The 26,893-nt window shown below is 42.3% G+C and overlaps 2 protein-coding genes across 3 annotated transcripts in view; one reads left to right on the plus strand and one right to left on the minus strand.

Annotated features, from left to right (window-relative positions):
- Positions 1 to 10,010, plus strand: part of APPBP2 (amyloid beta precursor protein binding protein 2) — a 72,225-nt gene extending 62,215 nt beyond the window's left edge. For both annotated transcript variants that reach the window (XM_082372037.1, XM_082372036.1), the window contains 3 exons: positions 1,206 to 1,396; positions 2,677 to 2,842; positions 5,018 to 10,010. In XM_082372037.1, coding sequence (XP_082228163.1) covers positions 1,206 to 1,396; positions 2,677 to 2,842; positions 5,018 to 5,271 — 611 coding nt within the window. In that variant the 3' untranslated portion in view covers positions 5,272 to 10,010. The remainder of the gene's footprint in view (positions 1 to 1,205; positions 1,397 to 2,676; positions 2,843 to 5,017) is intronic.
- A 1,493-nt stretch (positions 10,011 to 11,503) lies between these two features.
- CHCT1 (CHD1 helical C-terminal domain containing 1) lies at positions 11,504 to 26,610 on the minus strand. Its single transcript, XM_082374556.1, has 6 exons — positions 26,059 to 26,610; positions 24,805 to 24,906; positions 24,362 to 24,537; positions 23,828 to 23,927; positions 20,048 to 20,276; positions 11,504 to 16,904 (listed from the first exon to the last, which is right to left on the minus strand). The coding sequence occupies exons 1-6, from the start codon at positions 26,107 to 26,109 to the stop codon at positions 16,630 to 16,632; spliced, it is 933 nt and encodes a 310-aa protein (XP_082230682.1). The 5' UTR covers positions 26,110 to 26,610; the 3' UTR covers positions 11,504 to 16,629.
- Positions 26,611 to 26,893: the final 283 nt, after the last annotated feature.

Consider the following 26,893-nt stretch of genomic DNA (forward strand, 5'->3'; position numbering starts at 1 on the left):
TCATACCTTCAGTTTTATCATGCAAGCTTCTGAAACTCAGTTTCATATCAGGTTACCCTTAATGTTGTAAGGCTCTTACCACATACCACTTTCTTCTTTTCTCATTAACTCTTCTGCAAACCACTACCAAGGCTTTCATTTTGCCAACATGATTGGGTCACCCATGTGGTAATTCCATGCATATTGGATAACTTTTACCTTAATTCTGGAACTGGGTTTTACCTCCCCTCTAGGTTTGCATTTTTAAAGTCATGCATGTAATACATGATTAATGTCAAAAATTAAAAGTTAGAAAAGAGAAAAAATTAAGTTACCTGAAATCTCATCAATCCAGAATCAACATTTTGGTGAATATTTTTTTAGACTTTTCTTTCTTCAAATGCTGAAATGAGTGAATAGGTTTTTTTTGTTCTATAATCTGCTTTGTTCAATTAATATATTATCAACATTTTCCCATTTCAGTACATGTAGGTATATATCTTTTTTTCTAATGTTCTTAACCTCACCTGTCTTATTGGACCTTTAAATTGTTTTTTAACCTTTTGTTCTTTAAAAATGCTACAGTGAACTAAATCTCTTTTTACTTTTGTGCACATGGACAATTTTCCTAGAAATAAAATTGCCTGGTAAAAGAATATGTGTTTTTAAGACTTTAAATGGACTTTGAGGGTCTTGAATGGGACTTTAAAGTTATCTTCTTGCCTGGTTTGATTGGTCAAGTGAGTTAGGAGGAAACCAGTTCTTTTAGTTGTATTTGGTTAAAGGTTATATAATTTACAAAGTGTGGTTTCAAAATTTTCAACAGTGCTTAGGTACTCCTTGACAACTTTAAAAAATTTGCCTCTTTGTTCTTATCTTCCTTGTATTTGCTTAAACAACAAATTCACATCAGCAAAGCGTAACAGGTCTGGTAAAATAGAGAGTAATTCTGCAAAATAATTTGTTGTATACCATTGTTTTTCTTAAATTTGAAATTCATTATACTGTGCATAATAGAATGACCCCAAAAGTGTATTTTTTCATTAAAATGGAATACTTTCATCTTCACCAGTTCTGTGGTATGGGATATGGTTTATGGTTCTAAACCATAAGCATATATAAGTATATACAACTAACATTTGTAAAATTTAGTTTTAAATTTTATGTTCTGATTAGCTTTGATACATGGTTTGGAAATGCACTAATTTTATTGCCTTCTTATTCAGCACTTATTTTAGAGGAGATTGCAATTGACTGTCATAATAAAGAAACTGAACAGAGGTTGCTTCAAGAAGCTCATGATTTGCACCTGTCTTCACTCCAGCTAGCTAAAAAAGCTTTTGGGGAATTTAATGTACAGACTGCAAAACACTATGGAAACCTTGGAAGACTTTATCAGTCAATGAGAAAATTTAAGGTTAGAAGCACGTTTTACTATATTTTTCTCTCTCTAAATAATCTTAGGTAATAAAGTATAATCTTAATAAATAAATCTTAAATAATGCTTCTTTAGTAATCTTAAATAATAAGGTATACATTTATTATCTCCTACATTATTTCACATAAGAATTGAGAAAATGGCTGGTATAAAACGACAGGGGCTTCCCTGGTGGCGCAGTGGTTAAGAATCCACCTGCCAATGCAGGGGACACGGGTTCAAGCCCTGGTCCAGGAAGATCCCACATGCTGCGGAGCAACTAAGCCCGTGAGCCACAACTACTGAGGCCTGCACGCCTAGAGCCCGTGCTCCGCAACAAGAGCAGCCACTGCAATGAGAAGCCCGCGCACTGCAACAAAGTAGCCCCTGCTCGCTGCAACTAGAGAAAGCCCACGCGCAGCAACGAAGACCCACTGCAGCCAAAAATCATAAATAAATAAATAAAAATTTTTAAAAAGACAGTCAAAATATAAATAAAATTCAAAAATACAGACCCTAGAAAAATAAATATATCAAACCATAAAGACTAAAACAGTTATTATAGTTAGACTTAAAACATAGCTCTTAGCTAGTAATTTAAGTACAGCACTTAGCAGAATTCCTGACACATAGTAGGTATGCAAGAAATATAAGATATTGCAAGTGTTATTAATTGTAGTGATAAAAATTTACTGAATTTAGTTCCCTTTTAGAATTTTGGGTTATAGATTCTTATTATTGTCCATTACAGGGTCACAATAAGGAAGGGATGAGAGTTGCTGCTTAAGACATTGATTTTTATCTAAAAATCAGTTTACACATTCCTCAATTAACCTGAGTTTGGTTTGTTGGAATAAAAATTGTCAAAACTCCAAAAAATAAAATAAAGTGTACTTCTATGTAAAATAACATGCTATAGTATAGAGTTTCTTAAGGTTCAATTAAATTTTGGAGTGTATTAACTGAAAGAAGAAATTTTCATTTTAGAATATTTTGATGTTAATTTCTTCTAACAATTTTTTATTACAAGGACAGGTTTTCTTTTGTCATTTTGGTATAGGACACTATTACTTTCATCAGCTTATGTGCATAGCTTCCCCAAACCAGTAAGGCTTCCTGTAGGCAACTTTTGGAAGAATATAGCATGTTCTCTGATCAGATTACCTTATGCCATCCATAAGACGTCTTTGGCGTTTAGAAGAATCTTACTCATGGGGTAAGAATTGTTGACATAAGAAAAAGTATAATCTAATGGTTAATACAGCTTAATTATTTTTCAGGAAGCAGAAGAAATGCACATCAAAGCAATTCAGATTAAAGAGCAACTTCTTGGTCAAGAAGATTATGAAGTAGCCCTTTCAGTGGGACATCTGGCTTCTTTATATAATTATGACATGAATCAGTATGAAAATGCTGAGAAACTTTATTTGCGATCTATAGCAATTGGTATGTTACTTTAAAATTTTCTTAGTTGATTAGAGATCAACATGTCTTATATGTTGTATAGGGAAGTGTTATTATTAAGACTTAAATGAGTTTAGAGCTGCTAAGGATATCCAGGGACCACTCAAAAATCATCTGAAACATTTTGCTAAAGATTATTTATTGATGTTGAAGCCACTAGTAAGAAATATGACAGTAGAGCGTCAAGTAAAGGCAAAAGTAGTTATTTTTAAATATTTGTGTAAACACTACCCCCAGCCCATCCTCTCCCTTCTTCTGATTTTAACATAGACCCAGTGTACCTGTTTTTTAACTTGATATAAATGAAATCATACAATGTATATTTTTATATGCCTGGTTTCTTTTGGTGACCATCAATTGTGAGATACATCTGTGTTGTTCATATCACTGTTCCTTGTTAATTTCCAGTGCCGTGTAATATTGTATTGGATTAATATATCATTATTTAATCCATTCTACTATTAATGGATATTTGGAACATTTGAATTGTTTTCAGTTCAGCCCTATTACAAAATAAGATACTGTGGTCATCATCTGAATGTTGTGCCTGTTAAAACTCTTCCCCATTTTTATATTGACTTGTCTGTCATTTTCCTATTGGTTTATAGAAGTTCTTTATATACTTTGGATGTATCTGTTGGTTAAATGTGTTGCAGATAACTCTCACTGTACTGCTTCTTCCTCCCTCCCTCCCTTTCTTTTTTGATTGGTTGTACTGGGTCTTAGTTGTGGTGTGCAAACTCTGTCTTTTAAAATTTTTTTTAAAATTTTATTTATTTATTTATTTTTGGCTGCGTTGGGTCTTTGTTGCTGCGTGCGGGCTTTCTCTAGTTGTGGCAAGTGGGGGCTACTCTTCGTTGCGGTGCACGGGCTTCTCATCGAGGTGGCTTCTCTCGTTGCAGAGCATGGGCTGTAGGCGCATGGGCTTCAGTAGTTGTGGCTCGCGGGCTCTAGAGCGCAGGCTCAGTAGTTCTGCATGGGCTAAGTTGCTCCGCGGCATGTGGGATCTTCCCGGACCAGGGCTTGAACCTGTGTCCCCTGCATTGGCAGGCGGATTCTTAACCACTGCACCACCAGGGAAGTCCGTGTGCGAACTCTTGGTTGCAGCATGCATGTGGTATATAATTCCCTAACCAGGGATCAAACCCGGGCCCCTTGCTTTGGGAGCGTGGAGTCTTACCCACTGCGCCATCAGGAAGGTCCCTACTTCTTATTTCTTAATGGTGCCTTTCAAAGAACAGAAGTTCTTAGATTTTAATGTAATCAAATATTGCTCTTTTCTTTTATGGTTAACACTTTTTATATTCTGTTTAGGAAATCTTTTCCTACCCCAAAGTCATGAAGATATTCTTTTGGAAGATTATCTTCTGGAAACTTTATTTTACCATTCACATTTAGATCCACAGTCCTGAAATTGATTTTTGTTTATAGTGTAAGGTAGTGATCAAATCCCCCCACCCCCCGCCTTTTTTTTCCTCTGTATGGATATACAGTTGACCAGGACCATTTTTTCAAAAGACTGTCCTTTCCCCTCTGCTGTGCTACCTTTGCCAATAAATCATATATCCATGTATGTGAGATTGCTCATTATCCGTAATGTATTACCTTGCTCAATCCTGGAAGTCCCATATTTTCTGTGTGTCTTTTTGCACAAATGTTCAGATACATAAATATTTTATTTTCCCTTTTATACATAAAAGGTGACAAACTCTTGGTACTTTTTTGTACTTTGCTTTTTTTTTTAACTTAACAGTATACCCTATAAATGACTCCGTGTCAGTTCATAAAGAGCTGGGAGCTCCCTCCTCTGTTTATAGCTGCATAGTATGCCTTGAATGGATGTTCCATAGTTGATTGAAACAAATCTTCATTTGTTTCTAATATTTCACACTTATAAACAATGCTGTAATAAATAGCCTTGTGCATATGTATTTTTCTACTGTTGAAGGTGCTGCCATTCTTTAGATCTCTTTTAAGTCTTAGAGGTAGATTATGGGTAGGACTATGTTGGTGAATGCTGATAAAAGAATTGAATCTATTCCTTTTAAGGGAATAAAACGAAACCACCTTATTTTAAAGAACTGAGCTTGTGTTGTGGAAACTACTTGTTATTTCATTATTTATTTGAGTTTTCTTTCTTTTTCTGTTTACTTTCAGGGAAGAAACTTTTTGGTGAAGGCTACAGTGGACTAGAATATGATTACCGAGGTCTCATTAAACTTTACAACTCCGTTGGAAATTACGAGAAAGTGTTTGAATATCACAATGTTCTGTCTAACTGGAACCGGTTGCGAGATCGGCAGTATTCAGTGACCGATGCTCTTGAAGATGTCAACACCAGCCCCCAGTCCACTGAAGAAGTGGTGCAGTCCTTCCTGATTTCTCAGAATGTTGAGGGACCGAGCTGCTGAGGGAGGACCTCAGTTAACTAATTTACCTTTTCCCAGATTCCAGGGAATTCATACTGTGAAATCAAAACCATGTTGTTTTTTGGGGCTGGAATTTGCATTGAAACACTGGTCCAGTCCATTGACCCTATTTGGGTGATCCCTATCTTGCAGAGTGTCCGTAGGAATAAGCATATATTCAGTTATATTCAGCATGTACCGCATGTATAAGTAATCTGGCCCATATTTTCAACCTAGTAGAACAAACAACAGGAATTTTTTTTTCTTTTTAAAAAATAATTCATTTTGCAGAAAGCCTGAAAGAAAAAAAGAACCCCTAAATAAAACTATTTAAGAGTTTAAAAGAGTTGCATTCTTATTATGTAAGGATGATTTTAACAACTTTTTAACATATAATTCTTCCTTGAGGAGGTATTCAATACTGTATTGTAAAGAAATTTTATGGGGAAAATCTTTATATGCAGTATAGAAAAGTTAACACAAATACTAATAGAAGAGGGACATCCAGACTTAGGTTTGGCTACCTTACCCAGAGAAGTGGATACAACCACTCCAGAGCTCTACTACAAGGGAAGGACTGTCAGATTCATCTGAACTGGACCAGTGTTGATCTGTAAGTAACAGGAAAGCTGATAAACCAGCAGTTTTAACTCTTTGGTTGTTTTGGTTTTGTTGTGTTTTTTTGGGGTACAAAAATGCAAGATGCTCTCATAGCGTTTGCTAACAGGACCAGGAGGATCTGAAAAGGACCAGCCTAATGTAGAAAGGGGTTATTTGGACCAGAGGCTTTAGATTATTATTTTAGCCCCTGCCTATACTTTTATCAGTAGAATGATTTCATTTAGATGTATAATGAAAAGTGATCATGCAAAAATTATATTCATGTAATAGACACCAAACTAGGGAAATTTGGCAATTTCAGTGGCATATTTTAGTCAAGGTACACAGATGGCAATGCCATAAGCAAGTCTATAAATATCTGCTGCAGCCATCTCCCTCATTTTAAATGTTACCCTAATAAGCAACACAGTTAGCAAGTATATTGGCTAAGAGTCATGAAATAGCTCATGTCCAGATGGGAATTATAGGTTACTGTGTGGTTTATGGGGATTAATGGAAAAATGAATTCCGAAAAACAGCAAGTCTTCTTAGAAATCCTTCATGTTTATGGTAAATAATAGTGCAACTAGGTCATTTTATTTGAAATTCAAGAGTCAAGTGGAAAGATTCCCCTAATGATATATCTATTTCACTAACTTGTCTTTCTGTTTATTGGGTTTTGATTTTTTTTTTAAGCCAGTCAGTTTACTTAATGTTGAGGTAATATTCAAATTTGAGAAGTTGTGACATGTAGCAATCCAAGAAACAAAAAAGGTCTTTTGCTGTTACCTCAGTTCTTATTATAGTGGCCTATTTGGTGCCTCTATAGTTAAGAATCAGGGTTTTCCCCCCTATTTTCAGGGGTTCATGACTTGGCTGTTAGAGATGTTGCTCCTGGCTAATGCTGGGAGTGGTCTGTGGGTGAGTGGATGTGTGCTGAATTTTGGTTTTCTTTTAACAGGCACGTTGGGGTGGGAGGGAGAAAAAATCTAAACTGTCCACCACATTGACTACAGAAAAAGTAATTGGAGATTTCAGATAAATTTGATTTTAAACACTTTTTTGGACTTCCTAAATACAACCTTGTTTAAAACTTTTATTTGCCGTCTTGTTAGTTATGAGCCAGTGTTTTTAAGTCCCCAAGTGGGCGATGACTAGGGGAGGTACCTAAAGATGAAGCAAGCCCAGACCTTAAGATTATAGCTATGTGATTTTGAAACCTGGGTTTAATCCTCAAATTGAATTACTTTTAATTTTGAAAAGAGTACATTGGCACACCTGCACCTCCCCCTTCCAGTTTATTACAATCTAATGCCAAGAGGCACCTCTTTATTAATTACCAAATAGTCTGTGTGACCAAGGACTAACATTTTTAAGTTACTCAGCTCTATCCTCATGGGCCTATATATTTAATACCTCCAAAGATACTTTAAGGATAGGCTTTGTATACTTTTGTTGGTTATTTAGAGTCCTGTGGTATGTTTGTGGTATAGGAATGTCATGGTAAATTGTTTTTCAATAAATATTTTGAAACTTATGTTTTCATATGAAGTTTTTTTTTTTAATCTATATTTTTGGTTTTGTGCACATATAGCATTTCCTAGGATAAAATCAAGCAAATGACTTAAGGCCTCATCTTCTCTAATTCAGTTTGAACTCAGCTTAGCTCACACTCAGTGATAAAACAACATGATATTTAGAAGCCTAGGTTCACAGGGTGATAATATTAAATGGCAGCCAGTTTTTCTTAAAAAAAAAAAAGTCATTATTGGTAGTTCCCCCTTATTGCCACTGCTTTAATGTAGTTTTCTGTAAATCCATATACTTTGACTTAATGCAGACACTCTAGGTTGAGAAGAGAGATTGCCAGTTTCTGTTAGTGATGTAACTTAATGTGCTGTTGTTTCTGGTTTTAATGAAGAATAATACCCTAATTTTTAAGTGTGGGATTTATCCTTTCAGTAGGGATGTTTAGGATAAGTTAGGGAGGTAAATATCATCATGATTTTTGGGGTTAGAAAAAATCTCAAAAGAATAAAATTACCTCACAATAGCCAATTGCTTGAACAAACTTTTTATATATGGTGGGGTTGTGTGTAAGAAATCCTAGACCAACTTAAAAGATTTTTCTGGAAGTTCAGCAAAGTAATATTAAATAAGGGGCCTTTGGTCTCATCCTTTCCTGGCTTTCAATGTTTCTCTCTTACCCAGTTTTTTTCCTAAAGTTTGGTGCTACTCAAGTTGGGTGCATCAGGGAGCCCTGTAACATTCGTGAGCCACACAGGTGGTCGGTCACTCCAGCGTTCAGTTTAGGAGAGCGGGTTGGGTTTTTTAGACCATAATTTTTATGGGTCCCCAAAGCTGACTTTGCCCAACGCATTAGGACCCTTATTATCATCAAATTTCTGTCTCTGTTCAGCAAAAAATGAACTCATTATTGCTTTGGGGTAATCCCCACACGGGTGTTGCTTTCACTTGTGAAAATGAAAGATTTGACAAAGACCTTTGTTCTTAGCCTGTTAGAGAAGGGTTCATAGTATTGTGGAAACTAGGTCCAGTGGCTGCAATCATAAATAACGAGAGTGCCATTTGGCGGCTTATAGTGCAGACAGAATGCTGAACAGTAAACACATGCCTAGAACATGATTGAAGCTTTTGGCCATACTCTACAGATTGAAAGAATGGTTTGCTGAGTAGCAGGTAGAGGCTTTCACCGCTATCCAAAACTAGAGCGTTCCCATGAAACCTCTTTAAGCCAAAAACAGGTGAACAGCAGAGAGGCAGTTACCTTAGGACATGTCTTGCTAATGGATGCACAAAATAAATTGAGATAAAGCACAGAAACTCGCACAGTTGTGGCTTGAAGCTGAGATACTGAGCGTAGTTCTAGGGGAGGAGCTTGGCAGTGCCACTCTTGGTCAGGGTGCCACTGCCTCTGTAACAGCTGTCTGCAAAACAAGCACTGAATGCTATTTTTGCTTTTCACCTTTTTTCGTAAAAGTGAAGATCCTTTTGGATTTTTTTCGGTTAGCGAAAACAGGTGCTAATGTAGGTCTTTCATAAAAGCAAAGTAGCATAAAGTGAACTTTCAGAACGCAGAGGATACCTGTATTAACTGCTACTCAGTTTTGTTGTTTTTTTTCCCCTGAATTTGTAGCCTTGCTGCTTCCAAACTGTTCTTTTTCTGGATGGCAAAGTTACTACTGGAAAAATACTTATTTATAAGTAAAAACGTCTTTAAGAGTTTTATTTTTGCTTTAAGAATTAACATGTATATTTCACCTCTTGGCTTTGGAGGACCTCAGTTCTTGCTAGAAAATTCCTTTTTTTATCTGACATTTGAATTAATCTCCAGCTTGAACACTAGTAGTTGTATTGTCCACAAATCTCAGGAATGTTTTAGGCAGAAAACTGGTTTTACCCTGTTGGTGATCTGAAGGAGTGTGCTTTGGCATTTTTAAAAATAATGCTATTCTTTAATTACAGTCCTAGGCATCTATAGCATGAGTGGCCTTAGTGAGTTTTTTGAAGTGCACATTTTTTTTCAAAAGTAAAATTTAAGATTAAAAATATATGCTATATATAGGTATCTAGAAACCTTGGTTTGTGGTGCACAAGTGTTGGATCACTAAATAACTTTGCAGGTACCATTTGTGTAACATTACTCATTTCTGTAGATTTCTTTTATGGGAAGATATGTTGCCATGGTAACTAAAACTTTTCAATTTAGTTCCACTTTTATGATGTGAATGAATGCTATGTTTTATTAAATATTACCAGGTCAGTACTATTTTTATACTTTACTAAGCAACAGGGGATTTTAGTTTAATAGACTCAAAAATCTCTTAATGAAACAATTAAAAGCAAATCATTATCAATTCTTTACATGAAAATCCCCACTAATAGTGCCACAGTAATTTCTATAGAAATATCTAAGGTCATTGATAGATTTTTTAAAGGCAATTAATTCTTCATTGTGTCAGAATGACCTTTCGTGTCATCCTTATCACAAACTTGTAGTGCCCACCATTATTTGTAACCATTAAACCATACTAAGTATGTTTGTAACCAGCATTGTGATATATTCTGTACTTGTATTGCTAAAAATGAATTATTGACTTAATAAATATAGTGTTCCTGCATTCATAGTGTATCTGTTTCCAATTTAGTTGTGCTCACTTTTGGTTGGGACTTGGGATTGTTGAAACATCACAGACTTTTTATTAGAGAACAGTGTGAGAGAAACTGTCGGAACTAGAACAACAGTGTTCTTGTTCAACAAAAGTGAGATGTGTGGCAGAGAAGACACATGGTAACAGCATCTGGAGATGGTGCTCGTGAAAGTACTTTGGAAAAGATAAGCACTGCATTAATGCAGGGGACTTTCTGGTCTTTACAGAATTAATTACACCACTCTTTTCCCTAGTCTTCGAACTCTAAAAGGCTGAGAATGGGTGATGAGACCTGGTGAAGTTCTGCTGGTGACAATGGAGAAAACCCTGGGTGTGGGTTAGGGTTCAAGCCCTGCCTCTCAACAGTAGGAATTTGAGATACGTCATTATAAGCCTCTTTGTGTTTTATTTCCTCATATGAATGGCAGGGTCACATTAGGTCTTTTTAAAAATCCACCATGAAGCAGCATGAATCTGAAGCACTCAAAACAGTTAGTTACAGGAAATGAAACGAGATTTTAAAAGATTACAAAGAAAATTGATCAACATTTAGACAAAATCCCACCTGCAGTTGGAATAGTCAGCACTGACTTCATCACCTGCCACCTTTGGTGATAATGAATTTTTTTTTTTTTTTTGTCTGCACTGTGCGGCTTGCGGGATCTTAGTTCCCCAACCAGGGATTGAACCCAGGCCCTCCACAGTGAAAGCATGGAGTCCTAACCGCTGGACCACCAGGGAATTCCCTGGTGATACTGAATTTAAATTGTTTTTCCTTTTACATCTCCATGACTTTGAACATGCTATTTCCTCTGTTGTATGGAATGCCATTTCTTGCATAAAATCTCCTTCATCAAGCTGAAAGGACAAGGGAAGCTTTCCCTTAAAGCTTGAGTTGCCACTTCTTGTTACTTATGCAGCATTTTATTTAAAGCTTTGTTAAAGCCATTGTCATGATCATATGTACACCCACGTTCATAGCAGCATTATTCGCAATAGCCAAAAGGTGGAAGTAACCCAAATGTCCATCAATGGATGAACGGATAAAAAATGGATAAAAATGTGGTACATACATACAATGGAATATTCTTCAGCCTTAAACAGGAAGGAAATTCTGATGCATGCTACAACATGGATGAACTTTGAGGGCGTTATGCTGACTGATATAAGCCAGTCACAAAAGGGAGAGGAGAGGAAGTAAATACTGGATGGTTCAACTTACATGAGCTATCTAGGGGAATCAGAAAGTAGAAGAGTGGTTGTCAAGGCTGTGGGGGAGGAAAATGGGGAGAGGCTGCTTAATGGGTGTAGAGTTTCAGTTTTGCAAGATGACAGTTCTAGAGATCAGTTGCACAACAATGAATATAATTAACACTACTGTGCACTTAAAAATAGTTAAGATGGTAAGTTTTATGAGTTACCACAATTTTTAAAAATTTCTGGACAACTGCATAAAACAGTTAAGCCAGACATGATACATAAAGTGTGAAAAGAATGTGATCACTTCCAGACAGTACCTTATTTTTTTTTAAAGGAGGGTTTTTTAATATATAAATTTATTTATTTATGGCTGCATTGGGTCTTCGTTGCGGTGCGCGGGCTTCTCATTGTGGTGGCTTCTCTTGTTACAGAGCACGGGCTCTAGGCGCACGGGCTTCAGTAGCTGTGGCTCGCGGGCTCTGGAGCGCAGGCTCAGTAGTTGTGGCGCACGGGCTTAGTTGCTCCGCGGCATGTGGGATCTTCCTGGACGAGGGCTCCAACTCGTGTCCCCTGCATTGGCAGGCGGAGTCTTAACCACTGCACCACAGGGAAGTCCTGGATTATTTTAAATCAAATCCAAGAATCATATTGTTTTGTCTACAAATATTTTACTGTTTATCTTTAAAATATAAAGACTTTAAAAATATATAACTCCAGGGACTTCCCTGGTGGTCCAGTGGTTAAGACTCCGTGCTTCCACTGTAGTGGGCAGAGGTTCAAACTGTGGTCGGGGAACGAAGATCCCTCATGCCACACAGCGTGACCAAAAAAAATTAAAAACCTTAAAAAAAAATATATATATATATATATATAAAACTCCAAAATACTATTACCGCATTTAAGAAATATTAACTTATCCTTTTATATCATCAAATTTGTCAGCCCATGTTCTATTTCCCTGAATGTTTCAGAAACGTTTTTGTAGAACTGGTTTGTTCTAATCAGGGTGCAAACATGGTCCTCTTATGTCCTTTGGTCGTAGTTCTTCAATCTCTTTTAATTTTTAGATTTCCTCTTCCTCTTTTTTTCCCCCCTTTGAAGTTTATATATTAAAGTAACTGGTTTGTTTGTCCTTTGAATTTTCACATAGTCAAGAGTTTGCTGATTCTGTCCCCATGGTATCACTTAATGTGCTCCTCAGTCCCTTGTATTTCCTATGAGCTGGTAATAGAGCTAGAAATCTGATCAGATTCAGTTTCAAATTTTTTGCAAACATACTGCTTAGCTGGAGGCCCATAATGTCTGGTTACAGTATTTTGCTTTATGATGTCAAGATTAATTTGGGAATTCAGATGTTGTCTTCTGTTTAACTTGACTATTAAGTTTTTAATATCAATAATTATTTTTCATTTTAAAAATTTCATTTGGTTCTTTTTAGAATCTGTATACTCTTTTCCTATCATATCCTGTTTTGTTACTGTATATCTTTTTCTCCTTTTTCATTAAAACCCAACTCTACATGAACAGACAGATCAATAGACCAGAACAGAAAGTTCAGAAATAGACCCAAATAAGTCAGGAACTTAATATATGATAAGGGTGACATTTCAAAACAGTGTAGAAAAGGTGGATTTTTCCCTTACATCCTATAAATACATTCCCACATGTGCAAGGATAACCATTTAGCCACCTGAAAAATATATATATTGGAATCCTATTACACAACTTAAATCAAAATAAATTTCAGATAGACCAAAGATTAAATGTAAAAACTGAAACCCTAGTGCTAGAAGAAGGAAAGATAGAATTTTAAGTATTCTCTGAGTGAGGAAGACCTTTCGAAGTCGTAAAGAAGCCATAAAAGAAAAGACTGATAATTTAACTATATAAAAATAGGAAATGTCTGCCTGCACAAAGGAAAAAAATCGTAAAGTCAAAACCCAGGAGCACTGGATGTGGAGTCAGGAGACCTGGAAAGCCCATCTCTCAGTTCAGCTGTGGCAGCCCCTAAGCCCCTCTTTTCTTCTCTGTAATGGGGTGGAATCTCCCTCACAAGTTTGACATGAAGGTCCGAGGAGAATGGATGCAAAGCACTTTGCCATCTCTCCTGAGTCATAGCATTTGCCGCAGTGTTATTACGAAGAGGAGACGGCCAGGAGACTCTGGTAGCCTGGGGTGGGCGTGGGTCGGGTAGCGGTCAATCATTACATCTGTGGTCAGGAGACTCTTCTGTTTGAGACTTTAGGGAAAGTATCCATTATTCACTAGGAGAGGAGCCATCATGTTCCTCAGGGTGAGCCTATCCACAGGCAGCTTAGGTCAAGGTGTGGTTTGGGGTTTCCACCAAGGCTCCCCACCCCCAAATAACCTCCCCCACCCCCTATTTCTGGTGTCCCCAAGTCCACCTTAGAGATACTGTTACTAAGAAAATACAGCCGATCCTAGGAGGTCATACATTGGGTCTTGTGTGTTACTGACATTTTGTGGGAAGTGAGCGTGTTGGCTGAGGGCAGGTGGAGCATGTGCCCTTGGTGTGTGGGATGTGTGCTGGCCTGGGGTCATCAGGTCTGAATTCTAGTCCCACTTCTGGCATTGACTTCCTTCTCAACCTTGGAGAAGTAACCTTTCCTCTTGGGCCTCTTTTAACCGCTCTGAACCAGGTGGTGTTTGGGCGAAAGGTTTATTTTGGTTCATTTTTTCATTAAATCATTCATTCATCAAATGTGTTAAGTGCCTGCTACATGCTGGGTACTATTGTAATTGCTTGGGAAAGAACATCCCAGACAGCGGAAACGGCCAGTGAAAAAGCCCTCAGGCAGGAGTATGCTTGACAGGTATGAGAAAAGCAAGGATGAGGGCAGAGAGGCAACAGAATGGACAGGGACAGATCATCGAGGGCCTTGCAGGCCCTCGCAAAGACTGGCTTTTAACCTGTATGAGGGAAAAAGCTTTTGGAAGGTTTTGCTTGTTTGTTTGTTTTAATACATTATTTTCAGAGAAGTTTTAGGTTCACAGAAAAATTGAGCAGGAGGTACAGAGATTTCCTGTATACTGCCATCCCCACACGTGCACAGCCTTTCCCGTTACCCACATCCCCCATCAGGGGGTAGGTTGATTACAACTGATGAACCTGCATTGCTACAACATAATCATCCAGCATCCATAGTTTACATTAGGGTTCACTCTTGGTGTTGCACATTCTATAGGTCTGGACAAATGTATAATGGCATGTATCCACTATTCTAGAATCATATAGGGTATTTTCACTGCCCTAAAAAGCCTCTGTGCTGTTGGAGGATTTTGAGCAGAGCGATGTCATGTGATCTGCCTTTTTAGAATTCTGAGATCCTACTGAATTTGAGGAAGGAGTTAAGAGGCCGCCAAAACCAAGCCTCACCTGTTGCCCATTTTGCTTTCAGGCCTCCTGATTGTCCTCAAGTCTGGTAGGAAGCTCCCCCATTTCCTCCTGGTCTCCATCTCTTTCCACGGGAAGAAAAAGGCTGTAGAGTTCCATAGTTCCTCTAGGTGGCGGTGCTGCCTCGCACACAGGGTTCACCTTCTTATTCAGATCCGTTCCCCAAACAGCTAGCCCTTTTCCTGGGACTTGTCCGTGAAATCTCTTAGGAGTAGAGAAAATTGGAGAGCCCCCAGTCGTCAGGGTTACCCTCCAGCCTGCTTGCCCTTCTCTCACAAATCCTCCCTGCTTTTTTTTTTTTAACTTAATTCTTATTTTATATTGGAGTATAGTTGATTTACAATGTTGTGTTTGTTTCAGGTGTACAGCAAAGTGATTCAGTTATACATATGCATATACCCATTCTTTTTCAGATTCTTTTCCCATATAAAATCCTCCCTGCTTCGTCAGGACTGTCAGGAACACCCAGTAAGGCCGATCCCAGGCCCCTGCCTTAGCCTCTCATTTTGCTTCTGGGAGGCAATGGGTACCAGGAACAAAGAAGCAGATGGGGCTGCCACCTCCTTCCCTATTTATGCTTCCCTGTACTTGGTCTTCAAGTCTAGACTGATATTCATTTTAATATTTTAAATCTTTGATGATATTCACTCCTGAGTACAAATGGAGGAAAGGAAAAAGGGTCACACACATTTGTTCTGGTCCCATCCATTCCAGCCCATACTGGGCACTGTATGTTGCTGCTGCTAGCAGAGTCCTGAGTCTCCTGTGTTCTTGGAATACAATTGGACCGGCTTCTCCTCCTGGAATTGACCTCCATCCACCTGGCCTTTCTAGCTAGAAACAATGTACCACCTTCACTTCCTCCCCTTCCCTTCCTTCCTCATCTCCCACTTCTGTCACCAAAAACTGTCAACTTTACCTTAGTCTCACAAATTCACTCCTCCCCCATCATGCACAGCTTCATTGCATTTGTATATACCCTAAGGGTAACAAATACTAAAGGCCAAAAGGATCAAAAGGTGATAGGAAGTGAAGAAGGCCAGTGTGTCAGGCAACAGGGAGGGTGGGGACTGTGGTGAACTGGAAAGAGTTATCAGTGAAACCTAAGCCCCATGTGTGTCTCAGCCCCAGCCAGGTGTGGTCATTTGAGAAGACAGGTCCAAGTGTGGACAGTTTTTTAAACTGCTGTTGTTTCTAATGTGAAATGTACCAAGTTAATATTGGCAACTGACTTTTTTTAATAAAAATATTTTAAACAAGTAGACCACAAAGGGCAAACAAAACACATCAGTGGTCTGAATTCAGCACATGGGCTGCCAATTTTGGACCACGGGTTTGAACCAACATCCTAGCTAAGACTTTTTAAAAATATTTTTAACAATTGAAATATAGTTGATTTACAATATCATGTTAGTTTCAGGTGTACAGCACAGTGGTTCAGTTATACATATGTATGCTATTCTTCTTCAGATTCTCTTCCCTTATAGCTTATTACATAATATTGAGTATAGTTCCTAGCTAAGACTATTAATATGGTTACTTCTTTGGTCTCCTGCCTCTACTCTCTCTCACTTCCATGCACTTTGCCTGATAACTGAGTCACACCAGCTCATTCCTGGCAACTCCCTTCTCACTGTCCCCCCCGCTAACTTTCCCATGAGATCAAGGGCAGATGATTTAGGCAGGCGCCAGACTTATCACTCTCTGACCCCAGGCCCATTCCACTCCCACCTGTGCTCTCCCCTGGCAAACACACATCAGCGCCTGTGTTACCTCCCCTGAGGTCTTCCCCAGGCACCTGTGTCACCCCGTTGTATTGTCTATTTACATGTATCGCCACCCAGACTGATGGTCCTTGACACAGTGACCACCTTAGCCAAGTCAAACTGTATTAAGGATGTTTATTTCCTTGCCCCATTTATACATAATTAAGACCTGAGCATCCTTTTGATAAAGACAATTTCTTCTTTCCCCTCATTGGTCCCCCACGCCGTCAGGTACAAGTGTGCTGGGATCCAGGGCGAGCTGGCCCTCTGCCCCAGCTGGGTATTCTTTTGGGCAGGTCTCTGGAGTTTCTGGGGCTTCCTTAATCCTCTTTCTCTTGAGTTGTGGTTTTTGAGGAAGTTTCCTTAAAGAACCTGAAAAAGGGCAAGTCAGAGACAGTGCTGATGACATGACGAATAGTAAGAGAATCTCAGTCTGTAACATGTGGGGGGCATGGTAGGGACTCAAAGGAAGAACAACAAAATCTTATCTTGCTTCCAACCTATGTCCCTTACTCTTTTCTCACAGAAATGTGGGGTAGGGAGATGGTATCCCTCCAATTTACAGTTGAGGGATCTCACACAGGCACAGAGTAAGGAAATGGGCTGCTGCTCAAAGCCTAAGCCAAGCTAGGGGTACAGTTGGGACTAGACCTCTGGCTTCCGACTCTGATTCCTTCCCACTCCTCTCTCTAGTTTCACAACCCAATTCCCAGTACTTTGTTGCTGGGTTGTTTGCAAACACCGTTGCCATCTTTTTCCTTAAGAACTGACTCATGGACATGGTGCCCAAGAAACACCATGCAGGTCACTTTTAATTGCACGATAGACTTGGTGATTCACTCAGTCATGGTGGCTCTACCAGGTAGTATGTGTTATCTCATGTAACACAATGTGAAAAACACAACCTCGTCTGTAACATATCCCAGCCAAAAACATGTTTAACATGAATTCATCGAGACTCTTGACCTGCAATCCTGCTCCTGGATAGAGGAACAAGCTTCAAAGATACCAAAAGGAAGCAATAAGAAAAAAGCAGAAATTGGAACATTCTGCAGAATAGCCTGATCTCTTCAACAGGCCAGGGTGTAAAAAAGGGGACTCGGTTAGGTTAAAAGAGGCTTAAGAGACACAACCAGGTGAAACACATGGTTTGGGAAACCAGAGCAAAAGATATCTTTGCTGGGAAAATTTGAAAGTGGAGTATTTAATCCAACAATAAGATGAAATGAAGATGTTAACATGGAAGGTTTCTATAATTAACTGAAAAAAGCAAGTTCAAATCAAAATCCTATATACGGCATGGTCTCATTTTGGTTTAATACAGGTATTTATATGCATAAAAAACATCTGGAAAGTGCTAACTGTGGATGACAATGTTTATATTTTCTTATTTTTTGCTGATCTGTATTATCTAATTTTCTAGGATATGCTTATGTTTGTCATAAAATGTTATTTTAAGAATTACAATTTCAAGCCCAATTTCTTAACCCACCATCCAAGCCTTTTTCCTGTTACCCGCCAGCCTGCACCTCTGCAGTGTGCTTGGTCATTCACCCCTGAGCCCAGCCTGTCTACTCACTGCCCCCTCACCTCCACGCACACGTCCCTCCCACCTCTTTCCCCTTCCCCCTCCCTCTCCTTATTTCTTTCTTTAAATCCTGTCCCAAACCTACCTCCTCCAGACCTACCCTGTACCCTGTATCCTGAGATTGCCCATTTGTAGGAGGGGGATAATAATGCCCATCTCATCAGGATGCTGCAGGGTTTGGGTGAAATTGAGAGATACAAAGCTCTTGGTACAGGGAGACGCTGGCCCAAAAGCCTGCACCTCACTACCCTCATCTGATTCATGGACAGCTTGGCCTAGATCATTTTTTAAAATCAATTAATTAATTTTATTTATTTGGTGTACCGGGTCTTAGTTGTGGCAGGCAGTCTCCTTAGTTGTGGCTCTCCGGCTCCTTAGTTGTGGCATGTGAACTCTTAGTTGTGGCACGCATGTGGGATCTAGTTCCCTGACCAGGGATCGAACCTGGGCCCCCTGCATTGGGAGTGCAGAGTCTTAACCACTGCGCCACCAGGGAAGTCCCTGGCCTAGATCATCTTAATGATGGACTGGCCTTCATTCCACTGTATGTTTTACTTCCTCAATTTAAACAATAGGCACTGGGGCCACGGGCCCCCAGAGAGCCCAGGCAGAGAGAGTTCTGGGTCTCAGTAGCTGCCTGACCTGGGCCCTCTGTACCTGACCCATCCTCAATCCTGCCCTCCCACTGGGTCCAGCTGTGACTGGTGAAGACGCCCTGAGGGCTGCCCCAGCCAGCCCGGCCTTCAGAGGAACACCTGTGTCCAGTTTCGGACCATGCTCTGCGGTCCTAGGCTACCATTTGCCTTCATTTTCTCCCCCAGGAGCTAAGCAAGAAGCCAGTTCCAGAAAGGTGAGAGGTAGGTGGTCCAACACCTCTCCGCACCTCAGTGCACAGGAGGGGCCTTCATAGGTTCCAACGTTGGCTGGGGTCCCTCTCACTGAAGAGTCTCTGTCCCCTAATCCCACACCCTCTGTCCAGAGAGCCAGGCCGCGCAGTCACTGCAGAGGCAAAGGCTGCTGGGAAGGCGGTTCCCAGGCCACCTGGCTGGATGGCCTCCTCCCTGGTGGAATGAACCCCTCCCTCCGCCCATACGCTGCCCAACGCTAAGAAGGGGCATTCTGCTGCTGCTTGGACACTTCCTGGGAGTTCCTGCTCTTAGCCTCTAGAAACATCTCTGCTCTGCTTCTGGTTGTATGGGAAAGTGCTTTGTTTACATGTTAACTGAAAAAAGCATGTCTCCTGAGACCTCTGGGTTGGGGGGTTGGGATGAAACAGAACAGTGAAGGAAACACACCTAAATGTTAATAGTCATGCCTCTGGGTGATGGGTAATTTTCCTCTCTTCTATTTTATACTATCTGTACATTTCAAACTTTCTATAATGAGCATACCTGTGGGGAAAGGGCGAAAAAGAGAAAAGAAAAAGTGGAGAGGGGGAAGAAAAATGGACAGAAAGAGAAATGCAGGGATGGGACTTCCCTGGTGGCGCAGTGGTTAAGAATCCGCCTGCCAGTGCAGGGGACACAGGTTCAATCCCTAGTCCGGGAAGATCCCACATGCTGCGGAGCAACTAAGCCTGTGTGCCACAGCTACTGAGCCTGCGCCCTAGAGCCCGCGAGCCACAACTACTGAGCCCGTGTGCCACAACTACTGAAGCCCGCATGCCTAGAGCCCGTGCTCCGCAGCAAGAGAAGCCATCTCAATGAGAAGTCCACGCGCGGCAACGAAGACCCAACACAGCCAACAATAAATAAATAAATAAGTGTAAATAAATAAATTTATAAAAAAAAAAAGAAAGAAGAAATGCAGGGATGGGGACTTCCCTGGTGGTCTAGTGGTTAAGACTCCGTGCTGCGAATGCAGGGGGCGCGGTTCGACCCCTGGTCTGGGAACTAGATCTCACATGCCGCGTGGTGTGGCCAATACATAAATAAATAAATAAATAAATAAATAAATAAATAAATAAATAAATAAATAAATGAAATGCAGGGATGAAGAGAAGATGGGGAGGAGGGATGAAGACTATGTCAGGTGTTCCACGGGACACACAGGCCCCTTCTCCAGGCATTACCTCTCATGCTGTGGCCCCTAGGTCTCAGCTCCCCGAGCAGGGAGACCTGGTGGCCCGGGGCGTGCACCTTGGACAGCCTCTCCTTCATGCCACTGAGGTGACTGTGCAGCCCCCAGGCAGTGCAGAGCTTGGGCAGACTGTCGTCCTTGTTGGCCAGCAAGGAGCTCTCTGGGATGTCCAAGGGGTAGAAGGCTACCTGCAAGGGGGCCACAGTGTTGAGGAGAAGAGAGGGGCCCATGTGCCAGAGCCCCAGCCCTGCCCTTGTTAGGCAACTGCTTTGACTGCACCTCACACCTGCGTAGCCAGAAGGATGGAGGGCCACAGATGGGGACCATGGGGACATTGAGACCAGGCTGCCAACTGTCCCTTCTTGGGTGTCTCTTTCTGTTGGGATATGTCCTTCATCTCTTTTTTGAGTATAGTGTCTTATGTGTTTGTAATGAAACAGTGGTACTTGTTTTAAAGTCCTTTGCAAAATTAAAATTGAGAGCCTGAAAACATGTTTTGAAATTTTCCTGGCTGCTGAAATCCAAGAATCACCAAAATGGCAGCTCCTTATATTCAGAAGGGGAATCACTGAAACGATCCACTCATTCATGTTCAGAGGTAGAAATAAAGACCCAGAGAAAGAGAGGATTTGGTTAAGGCTGCACAGCTAGAGCAGTGGGTGGGGTGAGGGCAGGGCAGGGCTTTCCTTTGAGCTAGATTATGTTTGAATCCAATTCTTCCCTTCCACTTGCCATGTGGTTTGGGTCAAGTTACTTTACCTCACCACTTTCATTTACACACTGTGGACAATAATTCTAATTACCACTTAGGGTTACTTCTGAAGATGACATGAGGGAACATAATGTGCCTGGTACATAAAAACTGTTATCTGTGATTATTCTTTTTTTTTTTTTTTGAATCTTTTTTTTTTTAATTTATTTATATATATTTTTTATTTTTGGCTGTGTTGGGTCTTCGTTTCTGTGCGAGGGCTTTCTCCAGTGGCGGTGAGCGGGGGCCACTCTTCATCGCGGTGCGCGGGCCTCTCACGGTCGCGGCCTCTCCCGTTGCGGAGCACAAGCTCCAGACGCCCAGACGCGCAGGCTCAGTAGTTGTGGCTCACGGGCTTAGTCGCTCCGCGGCATGTGGGATCTTCCCAGACCAGGGCTCGAACCCGTGTCCCCTGCATTGGCAGGCAGATTCCCAACCACTGCACCACCAGGGAAGCCCAATCTGTGATTATTCTTTCGGATCAGTGGTTCTCAAAGTGTGCTCTGTGAAATACTCTAACCTCACAGATCCCCTGAAAAGTGGGGTCCACTCAAAGTGCAAGAGAGAAACCAATGGATTCTAATGTAACCTAGTGTGAAAAGTTCATTGATACAAATCTGAAAAGGCTACATACTGTATGATGCCAACTACATGGATATTCCAGAAAAGGAAAAACTATGGAGACAATAAAAAGATGAGTGATTGCCAGGCGTCTGGGAGAAGGAGGGAGGAATGAATAGGTGGAGCACAGGGGATTTTTAGGGCAATGAAATTATTCTGTTTGCTACTGTAATGGTGGATACATGTTATTGTACATTTGTCAAAACCTATAGAATGTACAAAACAAAGAGTGCACCCTAATGTAAACTATGGACATTATTTTTTTAGCTAATAGTGTATCAATATTGGCTCATCAAAGATACAAATGTACCTCTCTAATGCAAGGTGCTAATAATAAGGAAGACAGAAAAGAGTGGGATATGGGAACTCTGTATTGGGTTGGCCAAAATGTTGGTTTGGGTTTTTCCATAACATTATATGGAAAAAGCCGAACTAACTTTTTGGCTAACCCTATACTTTATACTCAATTTTTCTGTAAACCTAAAACTGGTTTAAAAAAAAAACTCTGGGGCTTCCCTGGTGGCGCAGTGGCTGAGAGTCTGCCTGCCAATGCAGGGGACACGGGTTCGAGCCCTGGTCTGGGAAGATCCCACATGCCGCGGAGCAGCTAGGCCCGTGAGCCACAACTACTGAGCCTGCGCGTCTGGAGCCTGTGCTCTGCAACAAGAGAGGCCACGACAGTGAGAGGCCCGCGCACCGCGATGAAGAGTGGCCCCCGCTTGCCACAACTGGAGAAAGCCCTCGCACAGAAACGAAGACCCAACACAGCCAAAAATAAATAAATAATAAATTAATAAAAAAAAAAAAACTCTGGGACTTCCCTGGTGGCTCAGTGGTTAAGAATCCGCCTGCCAATGCAGGGGACACGGGTTCGATCCCTGGTCCGGGAAGATTCCACATGCCGCAGAGCAACTAAGCCTGTGTGCCACAACTACTGAGCCTGTGCGCTAGAGCCCGTGAGCCACAACTACTGAGCCCACGTGCCACAAGTGCTGAAGCCCGCGCGCCTAGAGCCTGAGCTCTGAAACAAGAGAAGCCACTGCAATGAGAAGCCCTCGCACCACAACGAAGAGTAGCCCCCGCTCGCGGCAGCTAGAGAAAGCCCGTGCATAGCAGCGAACACCCAACAATGACGACCCGACGCAGCCAAAAAAAAAAAAAAAAAAAAATTAAATAAATTTTTTTAAATTCTATTTTAAAACATTCATCAATATGGTTTCAGATTCCACACTGCAATTAAGCAACTGCCACTTTCTGAGTTTTGGTGTGGTATCAAAGAAAAATATCCACAATTATCTGAAAACACTAATAAAATACTCCTCTCTTTTAACTATATATCTGTGTGAGGCTGGGTTTTCTTCATGCACTTTAACCAAATCATTATACCATAAGAGATTGAGCAGAAGCAGATATGAGAATCCAACTGTCTTCTATTAAGCCAGACACTAAAGAGATTTGCAAAAATGTCAAACAATGCCACTCTTCTCTCTAAATTTTTTTGTTTTGGAAAATATAGTTAACTCTCATAAAAATTATGTTAATATATAATGGACTCCTTGTTTTTATTTTTAAATGAATTAGTAAATACATATTTTGAATTATTTCTTTAGCTTTAATTTCTAGTAGGGCAAATAAATATCAATAGATGTAACCTACAGGAATACATGTTTTGGGGGGTTCCCAATGATTTTTAAGAGGGTAGAAGTGACCCGAGACCAAAATGTTTGAGAAGCACTGTTTTTGGACAAAGCCTGCCCTGGGACTTTTTTTTTTTTTTAATTTTTTGGCCATGCCTCGTGGCATGTGGGATCTTAGTTCCCCGACCAAGGATCGAACCACGCCCCCCTGCATTGGAAAGCTCGGAGTCTTAACAACTGGACCACCAGGGAAGTCCCTGCCCAGGAATTTGTCCTCTGTCCTCTGTCCTTTGCAACAATCTCCAGAGTCTTCCCCAAGCTGGCTGTGCCTTTCTGCCTGGCCTCAATCGTCCCTGCCCATGGCTCCCCAGGGATGTGCTTGCCCCTGTTCACATCAGGGTGTGGGTGTGGAGGATGAATAAATACCTAGAACTTGAAGCTGAGTCTCTGCCCTCTTCAGCCCCACTCTGTGCCCACCGCAGGGGCAGTGGCGTCTTCCTTAGGCAGTGAGTGTGGAAGGGACTGAGGGGTGCTGGCTGTATCCGAGGGCCCTTCAGGGACTTCCCTGGTGGTCCCGTGGTTAGGATTCGGGGCTTTCACTGCAGGGGGCGCCGGTTTGAGCCCTGGTTGGGGAATTAAGATTCCACATGCCGCCCTTCCGTTGCAGGCCTCCCCTCACAAGTTAAGAACACACCAACCAACCCTCAGCTGGACCCTGGAGGAACCTCACCGGGAACTTGTCCGTCTGGGTGTTCTTGGTATACTTGTAGAACCTGCGAAGCTGCTTCGCCTCCAGTTCTGAGAAGAGGGAGACAAATCGCCAGAGCATCCTGCAGGGGAGAAGTCCAAGTCCAAGGCTGAGGGGGGCGGAGCACAGCCCCTCTCCCTCCAGCATTTGTCCTGTGGCCAGGACCACCCAGGGGGAAATGCTGCCTCCTTAGTTTTCGGTTGGGGACATGGAGTTACGGGGATTTGCCAGACCTTGGATACCCTGTATCGGTGAGGAGCCCCCCACACCACACAGCAGTTATTCGATCAGAGGCCATTCTCCCCGGGGTCAGGAGAGTTCTTTGTCTACTCAGTGCTGCCCTGAGTCACTAGCGGACCCTGTTCTCCCCATCCCCCTTCACCATGCTCACTCCAGGATCCTGACTCTTTCACACTAAGATGAAGGACTAGGAGATTTTCACTAAGGTGTGACCTTGATTCTAGAGGGGTCGGCCCAGGAGTGAGTGTAGCGGTAAGGGTAAGGAGGCTGCCCTACTTCCTCCAGTGCTTGATTTCCCAGGCTCGGCAGTAGTGCTGCAGAAAGGTGTTGATGTGGTCCCCTAGGACCACCAGGCTCTGCTTCATGTACTTTAGCTTCTTCTTCTGGGGAAGGTCCCTGGGCAGGTGCAACTTTCGCAGGAACTTCTTCAGCGGCCTTAGATATTCTTTACACTTAGGAGGCAACAGGTGAAGTGAGGGGCCACAGGAAAAAGGAGGGGCAGCTGGGCAGCCCCACATAGCCAGCAGGTTGGCCCAGCTGCAACCCTTATGGCCCAGGAAGTGTTGAGGAGGTTCCCGTCAACCTCTTACCCCACTTCCTTCCCAAGAGTGTGTCAAGTGGGGCCGTGAACTATGAGTCTGAGGCTTGCCAGTTTCTGACCCAGGTCTCCTGACCTGTGGGGAACAGGGGGCAGGGTCCTGGGCTGGCCCCTTACTCACAATTTTGAAGGTGTCCTGGCCCAGGCCCTGGGCCTGGCACACCAGTGAGTCTCTGGCAGGGATGGTGCTGGAGCTCCCCTCTGAGCAGGGTGCATCCGTCCCCTGGGAGGAGGCAGGGGCAGGAGTGAGCTGGGGGGCTTGGGCTACTGCTCCTGAGGGGCAGTGCTGGGCAACCACTGGTCCAGATGCCAGCCAAAGCCCTTCTCTGTTTTCCCAGTGACCTCGTCCTTGAGCCAGCACTCAGGCGAGTGAGCCCCGGGCAAAGAATACCATCTCTGAGAATCCCTGTTTAGAAAACCTAGAACGCCCGACCCATTTCTTTTATAATAATCATAGCACAGTATACTAGCTAACTTTGCAAAGCACTTGATACACATTAACTCATTTTATTCTCCCACAGATTCTGTGAGGCTAGAAATCATTAATCCTGGTTACAGATGAGAACACTAACGGCACCAAGAAGTTTAAGTAACTCCTTGGGGGAATGATTAGGGATTCATTTACTCATTCATTCAGCACTTATTGAGTGCCTAAATCCCAGGTCCATGGGCTAATGGGCACTCAGAAAGTGTATGACGGTGATGGTGATGACAAGAAGGAACTTTCTGACAGCAAGCTGGGGCAAAAAAAGCTGAAAATTAATAACGACGAAGTGACTGTGGAATAATACTTGAAGTCAGAGCACAGGATTAGACTGGCATGGGATTTACACCTGACCTTTCAAAAGCCTCTCAGAAAAGTGAGCATTAATTCCTGCCTGTGTTCAGGGGGCACAAGGAAGATCCAGGCCCAGACCACTCTGAAGGGAGAGACCAGGGAAAGGGAGGGAGAAAGTTGGGGAGGGAACGGGACACAGGCTCCTCCAGACCCGAGAGAGAGGGGACTCTGGCTGATCAATTCCATAAACATGCCACACAAATCAGGCAACCACCCTCATAGACCATAACGCATGTGTGCACACACATATACACACACACACACACACACACACACACACACACGAGCCTGTGTATCTTCATAAACAACAATCATCTTGCCGAGAACCTTCCCATCACCTAGCCAGGTATATATGTCCTTGATAAACATCTGTCTGAATGAATTAACCTCTTGTTCTTTCAGTCTCTTGCCAACTCGTGTACCTCACCCTTTTTCTTTCTTCTCTCCTTCCTTGAATTTCATACTCTCTGCCTTCCCAAACCAGCCCCTCCAGGGCCCTCCTTTCCTCCCTCCCTCACATCCCCAACCCCACTTCACCTTCTCTAGTGGCTGGTCCCCTTCACCCCCCTGCCCCTCTGAGGCTTCCATCTCAACAGGTGTGCTGATGGGCTCCAGAGGTAGCACTCCTCAGCCCCCTCAGGCTTCTGACCTACTGCTTCTGGGACCTGAGTGTCTCAGGGAGTGGGCAGGTTGGCACTCAGAACTCGGAGCAAAACCATGGCAACTGCCAACACAGAGCGTGCCCCTCCCCTCCCCTGCCCTCGTTCCCCAGGTGACCAGCCTCTCCTTCAACTGGGACTGGCTTAGGGAAGTGAGCAGGTTGTGCCAGGTAGACCCCGGACTTTGTCAGAGCGCACAGCTGGGCAGGAGGGGCTGGCACCCCTTCTCCCAAGAGAACTGTCAGATGCTGTCCATTTTGAACCCGGGTAAGGCTTTTGAAGTCATTTTCCGGCGTGTGTACCATTCATGCGCCTTCAGTTACAGCGTGGGCTTCCCGAGAGTGAGGACCAGGTCTTGTAACATCGCTTTCCCGATTGGGGACGATGGGCTAGAGGGTGTAGGGAGAAAGGAACGCTGTAAATCTGTCCTGGGATAGATCTTCTCTTCCATCCCCCGTAATCTCCAGGAAGGGAAGCAGCCCGTTGTGTTGGGTGGTGGCGGTGTTTCTAGAGAGGTGTACAAAAATACTAGCCACAGTGTATTATCTCAATTAACGCTCACAGCAGTCTTCCCCGGGGTAGGTCCCAGCAGTGATCCGCATTCACAGAAGGCTAGCTGAGCTGAGACGCACAGAGGTCCCGTAAATTGCCTTGGGTCCGCCGCCACTAGGTGGGGCGCGAGGGTCTGGGTCGGTTTCCGACCGCCCTGGCTT

This window comes from Balaenoptera borealis, assembly GCF_965194805.1.
Source record: "Balaenoptera borealis genome assembly, chromosome: 20".
Classification (NCBI taxonomy): Eukaryota; Metazoa; Chordata; class Mammalia; order Artiodactyla; family Balaenopteridae; genus Balaenoptera; species Balaenoptera borealis.

Excerpts from the sequence above, each read along its gene's own strand:
- CHCT1 (XM_082374556.1), bottom strand. The coding sequence starts at position 26,109 with ATGGAAGCCTCAGAGGGGCAGGGGGGTGAAGGGGACCAGCCACTAGAG. Across the intron at positions 24,907-26,058 it reads GGGACCAGCCACTAGAGAAG|GGGACGGATGCACCCTGCTC; the intron begins GTGAAGTGGGGT and ends GCCTCCTCCCAG. Across the intron at positions 24,538-24,804 it reads GCCAGGACACCTTCAAAATT|TGTAAAGAATATCTAAGGCC; the intron begins GTGAGTAAGGGG and ends TTGCCTCCTAAG.